At 37.8% G+C, this 12,031-nt stretch overlaps 1 protein-coding gene across 2 annotated transcripts in view; it reads left to right on the top strand.

The window, feature by feature from the left end:
- Window positions 1-10,225, top strand: part of slc25a42 (solute carrier family 25 member 42) — a 34,926-nt gene extending 24,701 nt beyond the window's left edge. For both annotated transcript variants that reach the window (XM_067452869.1, XM_067452870.1), the window contains 3 exons: window positions 774-890; window positions 4,365-4,516; window positions 9,620-10,225. In XM_067452869.1, coding sequence (XP_067308970.1) covers window positions 774-890; window positions 4,365-4,516; window positions 9,620-9,945 — 595 coding nt within the window. In that variant the 3' untranslated portion in view covers window positions 9,946-10,225. The remainder of the gene's footprint in view (window positions 1-773; window positions 891-4,364; window positions 4,517-9,619) is intronic.
- The last annotated feature ends 1,806 nt before the right edge of the window (window positions 10,226-12,031 follow it).

The raw sequence follows: 12,031 nt of genomic DNA, 5'->3' as shown, positions 1-12,031 counted from the left end.
GCAGAACAATGCTTTTAAGAGTTAGTTAACCCAAAAATTAAAAGTATGTCATTAACTCCTCTCCCTAATGTCGTTCCACACCCGTAAGACCTCCGTTCATCTTCACACACAGTTTAAGATATTTTATATTTAGTCCGAGAGCGTATGCAAGTGTATGCACACTATACTGTCCATGTCCAGAAAGGGAATAAAAACATCATCACAGTAGTCCATATGAGACATCAGTGGGTTAATTAGAGTCTCTTGAAGCATCAGAAATACATTTGGGTCCAAAAATAACAAAAACTACGACTTTATTCAGCATTGTCTTCTCTTCCGGGTTTGTTTTCAATCCGCGTTCGCGACTGTGCAGTCTCCCTCAGACTATAAAGGTAGTGGATTGAAAACAAACCCGGAAGAGAAGCCAATGCTGAATAAAGTCGTAGTTTTTGTTATTTTTGGACCCAAATGTATTTCTGATGCTTCAAGAGACTCTAATTAACCCACTGATGTCTCATATGGACTACTGTGATGATGTTTTTATTCCCTTTCTGAACATGGACAGTATAGTGTGCATACGCTCTCGGACTAAATATAAAATATCTTAAACTGTGTGTGAAGATGAACGGAGGTCTCTCACCATGAAAATAGCTGAGGAAGCTGGCATGGCCTTAAAAGCACCTTTAATGTGGAGATTCCAGACATGCATTACTTCACATATATGGATTATGATAAACAAGTGTTGCAGCTCAGCCAGTTTAATGTGTTAATGGTGAGAGTTTGCTGTTTTCCAGAGCTCTGCCGCCTGTGCCACGGCTGCTGGCTGGTTCAATGGCAGGAACCACGGCTGCTATGATAACATACCCACTGGACATGGTCCGCGCTCGCATGGCCGTCACACCCAAAGAAATGTAAGACATTTCATCCATCTGACTAGGGGATAAAGAGATAAAAAGGATCATTCCTCGTCATCTGCTCATCCTCATGCCATCCCAGATGTGTTACTTTTTCTTCAGATGAACGCAAACGAAGATTTGTAGGAAAATAATCCATCTCTGTGAGTCCATATAATGCCATTGCATGGGTGTCAGTCATTCGATGCTTTAAAAACCACACACAGTGATCGTGACTGGAATCCACACACCCCCACTGGATGAAGCAATGGCATCTGAAGCCAAACGAAAGGTGTGTGTAAAAAAAATACTAGTAACTATTGATCAATGCTTCCAGTCTGCTGTCACATAAGCATGCATGTACAGTCGCTTATAGGACGGAAGCATTGATTTACAGTTAAAAAAGTATTTTTCTCACACACATCTGTCATTTTGCTTTTGAACTAGAGCTGTCAAGCGGTTGTTATTTTCGTAAATTAATCACACAATATAGCAATAAACTCTTTCCCCGCCAACGTTTAAAAAAAAAAAGTTCCCAGCCACCGCCAGAGTTTTTGACCATTTTTGACAATTTTAAAAAATGTTTAGCCCATAGAATATTTTGTTTAATGAATATCTGAACATGCAATATATCAAAAGAAAGAGACCCTCTTCTTTTAAAAAAAAAAAAAAACTGTTTTATTCTAGCTTCATGCATTATTTTTTTTATCACCACCTGAATATGGGTAAGCTTCATAAAAAAGCAACATTTTGAACAAAAAGCTGAGAAAATCACGTGTTTGTGAAAGACTGACTCCAGATCAGATTCAGATCAGATCAAACACAGATGATCGAGTCCATTTACACCTCTAATGCTTCAGTCCTGTAGCTCGTCCTGGCTCCACATCTCATTCAGGAACATTAGATAGTTTTGATTTATATGTTTAATGTTGACGATCATGTTATTTTGCATATGCATCTGTTTACATACGATGTTTCTGCCTCTGCCTAGCGTGTGTTTAGATCAGGAGATTCTGTACTCATTCAGAAGATGTGTAATAGCGCCCCCTAGCGTCTGACAGTGAAAACACGGAAACACAGAAAATTCAGTTTTTGGATGGGAAACGTTTTCCCAACGGAAAATCTTATTTGGCTTAAATACCCCAAAAGATCATTTTAAAGTCATTAATGTGTTAAATGAGAAAAGCATCAAATAAAGAAATGTTTTATTGGAATATAGTAGAAGGAAATTCTTCTTTAGAAAATTAAAAAAGCCTTTATTAAACTGGCTATTTCATGATAGAAAGTATAAAAGCCATGGGAGAAAAAAACAACCCACGCGTAGCGGCCCATACAGCCTTCTACAGGGTGTGTGTAAATGTTTTATTGGATTCAAAATAGAATTTTTTACACACAAACGTTTAGGCTTCAATGGCTTTGAGGGTGAGTTAATGATGACAGAATACATTTTTGGGTGAACTTTACCTTTTAATGTTTTATTTAATTTAAATGGAAATAGATTATTTGTTATTATTTGTATTTAGAATTGATACTCTAAATACAAAACTTAAACAACCTGTAGGTGGAGGTAAATGTTTAAAGGAGTCAGTCATTCATTCGATTAGTTTAAACGGCGGATTCATTTAGGAATTAAGTAAATGGCTCTCTTTATGTATATGCAGTGGTGGGCCGTCAGGGCCAGCAGGGCCTTCTCTGCTGGCCCTGTCAAAATCATTATATATATATATATATATATATATATATAGTTACGATTATATTTCCAGAAAGAATGTATTTATTTTGGGTGTATTTTCCATATGTCATCATCTAAACGCATCACAGCCCCGAGGACCAGCACTAGTAGAATAGCTTGCCTTCCATTGAAGCTGCTATTTTCCATTGGACCATAGCTTTGACTGACGTGGGTCATTAGCCAATCAAAATTTGATGTGTAGTGATAGAACGGCCCAGAGGCCCAGCGGTGTGTCGGTGTGCTACCCCCTGCTGATGTCATCAGCCGTCTGAACTTTTCGCGGGTTGTGAGAATTCTGTGTGAAATAAACTATGGCCGCCGCGGATGACAGGCTGCGTGCGAATGATCGATCCTGATGTCAAGCCGGTAATGTTAGCTAACAAGCAGTGTTTTTTCTGTTTCTTTGGATGTTCTGTTGGTCCGTATTTTTGTTTGTTTAAGAGTATTTGTGCCAGCTGATTTTGATTCTTTTCACCATTTGCCTACACGGTGACACGTGAGTGCAGTATCATCAATAAATAGTCAAATTGCCTTTTTGTCTCGCGTGTACACTATGAAAGCAAAGTTCGTAGTAGTATTGCGTACAGTGCATTATTGTATTTTGTGTGTGTGTGTGTATTATGACACACAGGAGAGGGTGAAATATGAGGACATTGGCCATGTCACTTTTCAAAATGCTTATAAATCATACAGGATGAGGTTTTTTTTAGAAAGTAAAAATGCAGAATGTTTCATGTGATGGGTAGGTTTAGGGGCAGTGGCAGTGTAGGGGGATAGAAAATACGGTTTGTACGGTATAAAAACCATTGCGCCTATGGAATGTCCCCATATGTCACAAAAACAAACGTGTGTGTGTGTGTGTGTGTGTGTGTGTGTTGTTATGGCGTGGGGCGTGTTGATCGTTAGTGAAGGCCCTGACTGAAACCCCACGGTACGCTACTGTGTATATGACATAAAAACTGGAGACAGCGATGATATCCTATACTATAATACTGATCTGCCAACATTGTCGCTATATGATAAATTAAAATAAGCTGATAACATCACTGTTTACTCCAGTACGACTGTACAGCCAAATCTAATTTTGTCGCAATATTGTCCTGTTTGACACTGTGAAGCTGCTTTGACACAATCGTGATTGTAAAAGCGCTATATAAATAAAGTTGATTGATCCAGGTTTCCCAAGGGATTCTGGTTCATTAAAGACAACAAACAGTTAGAGCAGGCCAGCGAGACAAATGTGTACTGGGATAAAAGTTTATAGTTTGGGTATGAACATTGATATCTAGCAATCAAAATAGAGCCAATTTGAAGTGTTTTGACACTTGTACATATTAACACATACAGGTAATCGCTTATTACACCAGTAAGTGGCGATAAGAGACTGTATAAAAAGTGTTTTTCATTGAATCATTCATACAAGAGATTCATTCACAAATGCTGATTACTATTTATGATTGACTCCTTCATTCAAATTAATGTTTGTTTTTTTAAATAGCCTGAAGACTTCTCAATTTTGTCAGAACTTCTAGTAAATTATTTTGTTTAGTTGTCTAAGTTTTATCTTCAGAATCGTGTGATAAATTTTAAAGAAAAAATGGTGATTCTCAATTTATCCAGAATTGTGCAGCTGTACAAACAGTTGATGATGGGATGAATTCTTCATCTTGAGGTGCTCTTGGGACGTTTGCTTAAGGGACTGAACGATTACTTTACGATCTAGAATAAATGAGAGTGTGATTGTCGTCATGTGTTCTCAGGTACAGCAACATCCTGCACGTGTTCGTCCGTATCTCGCGTGAGGAGGGGCTGAAGACCATCTACAGGGGCTTCACTCCCACCATCCTGGGCGTCGTGCCGTACGCAGGGATCAGTTTCTACACATACGAGACGCTGAAGAAAGTTCACGCAGGTAGAAGCCGAAGTTTCACTCGTTTCTATTCCCGTTTCAAGTGTTGTTTTTAGATTCAAATTATTGACTGCTTTTAGGTAAAAGAAGTGTATGTAAGATTGTGGCCAAAACTGGTACTGCAATCACTTTCAAGGCAAGGCAAGGCAAGTTTATTTATATAGCACATTTCATACACAATGGCAATTCAAAGTGCTTTACATAGAAAGGAATTAAAATAGGGATGAAAAATGCATAAGAAAAAGAATACAATGAAAAGAGAATTAAAAATAATAAAATGATGATAACCAAAGAAAATAACAGGTAAACTAAAACAGTTATAAAAAGAACTAAAAAAATTATGCATATATAGGGTGCGATCAGTCGGACGTACAGTGCTCAGGGCTCATTCAGTAAATGCACAGCTGAACAGATGTGTTTTGAGTCTGGATTTGAATGTGGCTACTGTTGGAGCACATCTGATCGGTTCAGGAAGCTGGTTCAGCTGCGGCTGGCATAATAGCTAAAGGCAGACTCTCCTTGCTTTGAGTGAACTCTTGGTATTTCTAACTGATTTGATCCTGCTGATCTGAGTGATCTGTTGGGTTTGTATTTAATCAGCATATCTGCAATGTATTGAGGTCCTAGGTCATTGAGAGATTTATAAACAAGTAATAGTACTTTAATCGATCCTAGATGTAACTGGAAGCCAGTGTAAAGACCTGAGGACTGGTGTGATATGGTCATATTTTCATCTTTGTTTCCAAATGTAGTGATTTCGGTTTTGTCTTTGTTTAACTGAAGATAGTTTTGGCACATCCAGTCTATAACTTCATCAATGCATTTGCACAGGGAGTCAATGGGGCTGTAGTCATTAGGTGACAGTGCTAAGTAGAGCTGGGTGTCGTCAGCATAGCTGTGGTCAGCAATATTGTTGTTTTTCATTATTTGGCTCAGTGGCAGCATATACAGGTTAAACAGGAGTGGTGCAAGAATTGACCCTTGTGGGACTCCGCATGTCATGGATGTCCACTCAGACTTATGGTCTCCTATACTCACATAATAACCTCTCCCTTCTAAGTATGACCTGAACCATTTGAGGACCATCCCAGAAAGCCCAACCCAGTTTTCCAGCCTGTCTAGAAGTATGTTGTGGTCAACAGTGTCGAATGCAGCACTGAGGTCCAGTTGTACCAGAATTGATGTTTTGCCTGTATCAGTGTTTAAGCGAATATCATTTATAATCTTTATGAGCGCTGTCTCTGTGCTGTGGTGTGGACGGAAACCAGATTGAAAATTGTCAAAGAATACGTTTGAGCGTAAGAATTTGTTCAACTGATTGAAAACAACTTTTTCAATGATTTTGCCTATGAAGGGGAGATTTGAGATTGGTCTGTAGTTGCTCAGTATGGAGTTATCCAGATTTCTCTTTTTCAGAAGAGGCTTAACTATTGCAGTTTTAAGGGCGGTTGGAAAAGTCCCATAGAGAAGTGAGGAGTTCACCACTTCTAGGAGATCTGCTTCTAAACAGTTAAACACACTTTTGAAGAAAGAAGTGGGGAGTGTGTCTAGAGCACAGTTTGATGTTTTAAGATGCTGTACTGTGTCTTCTAAAATTTTGCAGTCAATTGCTTCGAAATCTGACATGGTAATTTTCCGAGGGTTTGGTATGATCTGACTGACCCCAGAGCAACTAGAGGATGTGCTGATCGCCTTTCTGATATTATTGATTTTCTCGGAGAAGTACGAAGCAAACTCACTGCATTTACTGTCTGAGAGCATTTCACTAGGAGTGTGACTCGGGGGGTTTGTTAGTCTCTCGACAGTAGCAAAAAGAGTGCGCGTGTTGTTTATGTTTCTGTTTATAATATTTAAGAAGAAGGTCTGTCTAGCTTTGCCTAGTTCAACATTGAAAGCATGAAGGGTGTCTTTATAGATGTTATAATGGACTGCAAGTTTTGTCTTCCGCCACATGCATTCAGATTTTCTGCATTGTCTTTTCATTATTTGAACTGCTGTTGAGTTTCTCCATGGTGACTTTTGTTTGCCACTCTTTTTCCTGACTTTTAGAGGAGCAATATCATCAATTACACTCTTTACCTTTGAGTTAAAGGAGTCAAGGAGAAAATCAACAGAGTCTGCAGATATGCTTGGTTTTAGAGATAAAGCCTTCATAAACAGCACATTAGTGTTCTCATTTAAGCATCTCTTTTTGACAGAGACAGATCTAGCTTCAATGGCAGGAGAGATTGATATGTCAAAGAAAATACAGAAATGATCAGACAGTGCCACATCCTTAATAACAATTGATGAAATGTTTAGACCCTTACTGATAAATAAAAATCTAGAGTGTGTCCACGATTGTGTGTGGGTCCATTTACATGCTGTGTCAAATCAAAAGTGTTAAGAACAGTCATGAGCTCTTTTGTTTTACTGGATTCAATATTGTCTATGTGAATGTTAAAATCCCCAGCAATAGCAAAACAGTCAAACTCTGAGGAAATTATTGATAACAGTTCTGTAAATTCCTCAATAAAGGCTGGAGAGTACTTTGGAGGCCTGTAAACAATGATAAGCAGGATGCGTGGAGAACCTTTTAACACAATACCCAGATATTCTAGAGACAAATAGTCACCAAATAACACTTGCTTACAGTGATAGAAATCTTTAAAAAGAGCAGCAACACCCCCACCTCTCCTAACAGATCTGCAAACACTCATAAAAGTAAAGTTAGGAGGGGCTGCTTCATTGAGGACTGTTGCCCTACAGTTTTCTTCTAGCCACGTTTCATTTAGAAGCAAAAAATCAAGTTTGTTAGTGGTTATTAAGTAGTTCCCTGACTAGAAATGATTTGTTCTTAAGTGAAGGGATGTTTAAAAGTGCTAACTTAACAGTATTAATGTTTTCACCCACATTAGTCTCAGTTTGACAGGTGACAGGCAGCAGATTATATTGGTTTGTTAAATGGCCTTAGACTTTCTTTCACGTAACAGAACAGAGATAGATAAAGAGGCAGGCACACTGGGTTCCCCCTTGTTCTGTAAACATTTGATAAAGGTACTGTTATCAGTTTCTTGTTTCTCTATCTGTTGAGTAGAACTAAATTTATGGGACTCACCGTCTGTGTGCAGAGGACGTTCATGATGAATCTCTGCTGTGTGATTTATCCGGTTCGGTAGTTCCGCAAATAACTTCGTTTCAAGAGCTGCAATCCTTTGTAAAAGTCTGTGGCAGTTTGTGCAGCAAGAAGATTCCTTAGCTAGAGGAGGCATTTTCTTATCCTTTCGATAGTAGGCAGCTGTGTTTTCCCTTCCGGAATGTAAGCTGATGGCAGTGTGGAGGCTGGTCGGATGAAATATTCCACTTTTTTGAAGTAATCCAGTCAACAGAGTTTCTAGTTTTATCGTTGAAGTCAAGCTTTGTTGTTTGAGCGCTGTGTTGATTTGCTGAAGTTAAAATTATGAGATAAAATATAGAAGCGATAGAGCAACGCGCGGAGCAGTGAGCAAGAGCGTCCGAACAGTAGCGAAGCAGGAAGTAGTCTCAAATGACTGTAGAGCGTACATTTCTTACACAGTTCCTTTGTTTTAATGTTAATTATTTACAATAACGTCTCAATTGTCAATGTATAAACGAACAGTTAGTAGTGAATATAAATACAACTGTTCATTGTTTGTGCATGTTAGTTCACAGTGCATTAACTAACGTTAGCTTTTGATTTTAAAAAGGCATTAGTATTAGTGACCCCGGACGATTTTATCGGTCTGGCCATTTTAATCGGCCGATATGAGCCTGTCACTGATATATGGCATCGGCGTATATGCGGCCATATGAACGCGCGCCCACGCATCTCAGCACGCAAATATTTACACAAAATGCCTGTCTTGTTGAGTATCATCGTAAACATTGGCGGTTATGTCATAAATGAACGTAAACATGAAATATGCTAGTCACGTTTTTGGTCATTTTCACAAGTTTCACGGCCCACACAATATGTTGTGAATATCTGAACCTATATCAAAAGAAAGAACAGAGCCTAGTTCATGTTTTCTTTTTTTAACAACATGAATAAAGTTTAGTGTAAAAAGCAAAATTTTAAGAAAGTTGAGAAAACAAATTTTTGTCAAAGACTACATCCAGATGGGATTCATAACGCTGATCAAAACCCAAAGCTTCACAGTCCTAGAGCTCGTCCTGGGGTGACATTTCATTCTGTAATAAAGCCGTTTTGATTATATGCCTTTAAATGTTAATGATCACGTTATTTTACATATGCATCTCCTGTTTCTGCTGTTTCTTCGCCTGTGTTTTGATCAGGAGATTCTGTACTCTTTCAGGAGATGTGTAATAGCGCCCCCTACCGTATAACGGTGAAAACATGGAAAGCAGGAATATCTCCTAAGTATTCTCGTAAGTTTATAATATGCCATTGAAAATACATACGGTGAAGGGTTCGAATGCCGGTCGCCATGTTGCTCCTCCATCTTGAAAGTACATTAGCCGAAGAGGGACATACCCGTAAATTCAAGCTTTGCTTTTCTCGTTTTAACACTCGATGGCACTCATGGATGAGGTCGAACTGGAAGCCATGTTAATCTTGGACTAAATCGGCCACCGTAGGAGTTAAAACGAAATCAGAATTGAGAGGAACAGAAACTAATATTCACTGGATTGTCATTAACCTTTACACCGCTAGATGGGGAAAATATCACACAGTGGAGCTTTAAGAAATCATGTTAATTTCAAATACTTCTATCACTGACAACAGTAGTCCAGCCAGGATATTGTCATCATAAAGTTGTTGTTGTTGCAGCCCTCAACTGATGTTGATGTTGACATGTTGTGTTTTGGCCTGAAGCGCCGCCCTCCACCTATCGACCAATCACGAAGTCAGTAGTATTTCGGGATGCCAGATCTGCTCTAGTTACCAATCTATCAACCTCGAGTCAGGGGGAGGGGGAGGGGGATACAACGCTCTACAGTCTTTTGAAAGTGATTGCACAATCTTACAAACACTTCCTTTAACTGTGCATGTTTGTTATTTGCACTTTTCTCTGTCATTGATTGATTGACTGATTGACCGACCGACCGACTCTCAGTAACCGGTGTCTTCTCTGGCTGTTTCAGAGCGGACGGGCCGATCTCAGCCATACTCATACGAGCGTCTGGCGTTCGGTGCGTGCGCGGGGCTGATCGGTCAGTCCGCCTCGTACCCGCTGGACGTGGTGCGGAGACGCATGCAGACCGCGGGGGTCACCGGACACACCTACGGCTCCATCTTCGGCACCATGCGGGAGATCGTGACGGAGGAGGGCGTGGTCCGCGGACTCTACAAGGGCCTGAGCATGAACTGGGTCAAAGGTCCCATCGCCGTCGGCATCAGCTTCATGACCTTCGACCTCTCGCAGATCCTGCTGCGCAAGTTCCAGCAGTTAGGCTATAGCGCGCGGTAGCAGAGACAAGAAGTGAGAAAAACAGAACAAATGTTGCTTTTTTTTTTTTTTACCTGAGATTATGCTGCCAATGAAGAGGAGAAACGAGAGGCGTGTCCTGAGTTTGAGTTGATTTCTGATGCAAGCGTTTTGTGTTCAGTGTGTATTTGGACACGCTGAATGTACGTCAGTAAGTGCAATACCGACCGAAACACTGCAAAAAATGCTCTTCTTACTCAGTCATTTTGTCTTGTTTCTAGTCTAAATATCGAACACTTCTTTAATCAAGATTCATTTACTAGATGAGTAAAATGACATAAGATATTTTTCCTTGTTTTCTTAAAAAAGAAATCAAAATGAAGTGAGTTTTTGTTTAAAACAAGCAAAATGATCAGCCAGTGGGGTGAGGAAAATAATCTTGTTTCTGATTGAAATCTTGTTTCTATCGCAAACAGAAATAAGATTATTTTTCTCACCCCCTTGGCAGATCATTTTGCCGGTTTTAAGCAAAAACTCACTTCATTTTGATTTGTTTCCCCAAGAAAACGAGCAAAAATATCTTATGTAATTTTACTTATCTATTAATGCAACTTAATTTAAGAATATTTGGATATTTGGACTGAAAACAAGAAATAAATACTAAATAATAAGAGCATTTTTTGCAGTGAAGCGTCCCGCTTTGATGGTAATACAGACACATCTCGAGTTTACTGTGTGTGTGTTTATCTGCACTTCACTCTCATATCAGGGCGAATCTCACGAATATGATCAAGAATATGTCCAGGTCATGTTTCACCCTGAAATCTAAATATTTGTATAATATTCTCAATAAGATTATGCACAAATGGCATGACCATTAAGACAATAATCCCTATTATATAGAATATAAAAGTATAATTGTACTTTAATGATAGTATTTGTTGCTTTGAATTCAAACACATGACTTGCCCAAATTATATAATATTTAAAAGTATATTTGTGACCAATACTTTAAGGTAGTATTTGTTGTTTTGCATTTAATTTAATTGATAATTTGCTGATTTTAATTAAAAAATAAAATTGAAAAATACCACCCCCGCCTTCCTGCAATATAGTAAAAATTTCCAGTAACATTTATTATAAACTAAATGTATAAATGCCTTATAACGGTAGTCATAGTTTACATTTATGATGCATTATATCTTTTCATAAATAACTGTAATTAAAGTTAAAATGCATTATATTCTATGCAGATTCCTTGTTTCATCTGAAATTGTCATATATATAATTTTTACGTATACTTTCATATGTCAGTATGTCAAAAAAAAATCAAAATAGTCCTTCATATAAGCTTAATTATATATATATATATTAGTGCTGTCAAACCGATTAATCGCGATAATTTGCATAACATAAAAAATTTGTGTTTTTATAATGCGTGTATAAATATATGATTAAATATTATAAATAATATGTATATTATTATTGTATGTGTGTGTGTGTATATGTATGTATATATGTATATTATTTATATATATATATATATATATATATATATATATATATATATATATATATATATATATATATATACATACATACATACATACATACATACATACATACATGCATACATACATGCATACATACATGCATACATACATACATACAAATATTTTAATATAATTATATATTTATACACATTATAAAAACAAACTTTTATGTATGTATAATATATTGGTTGTTTTTCATGTGTTTAAAATTTCTAAAGGTGTAACAATGAATATATAAGTGGATTATAAGCATTACAAGGCATAATTAATGCATCAAAAATACTTTCCTAATATATTATATGAAGTGTTATGGAAATCTCTTTTTATTTAATTTGGGGTGAAATATAAGTTGGACATTTCTTCATGAGATTCACCCTTTTTATCCATTATCACTGATCCTGTGCGTGCGTGTGTGCGTGTGTGTGTGTGTGTGTGTGTGTGTGGCTCACAAGTGCCTTGAGAGAGAGACGACCCATGAACTTTAACATCTTCCCTCACAGAGGGACACCACAGTGTTAATAACTGATGTAATTAACCAATGATCAGCTAGATAATGAACAAATCACATCACACAC

This window comes from Pseudorasbora parva, chromosome 9 (genome assembly GCF_024679245.1).
Source record: "Pseudorasbora parva isolate DD20220531a chromosome 9, ASM2467924v1, whole genome shotgun sequence".
Classification (NCBI taxonomy): Eukaryota; Metazoa; Chordata; class Actinopteri; order Cypriniformes; family Gobionidae; genus Pseudorasbora; species Pseudorasbora parva.
This window is presented reverse-complemented; position numbering and strand designations above follow the sequence as displayed.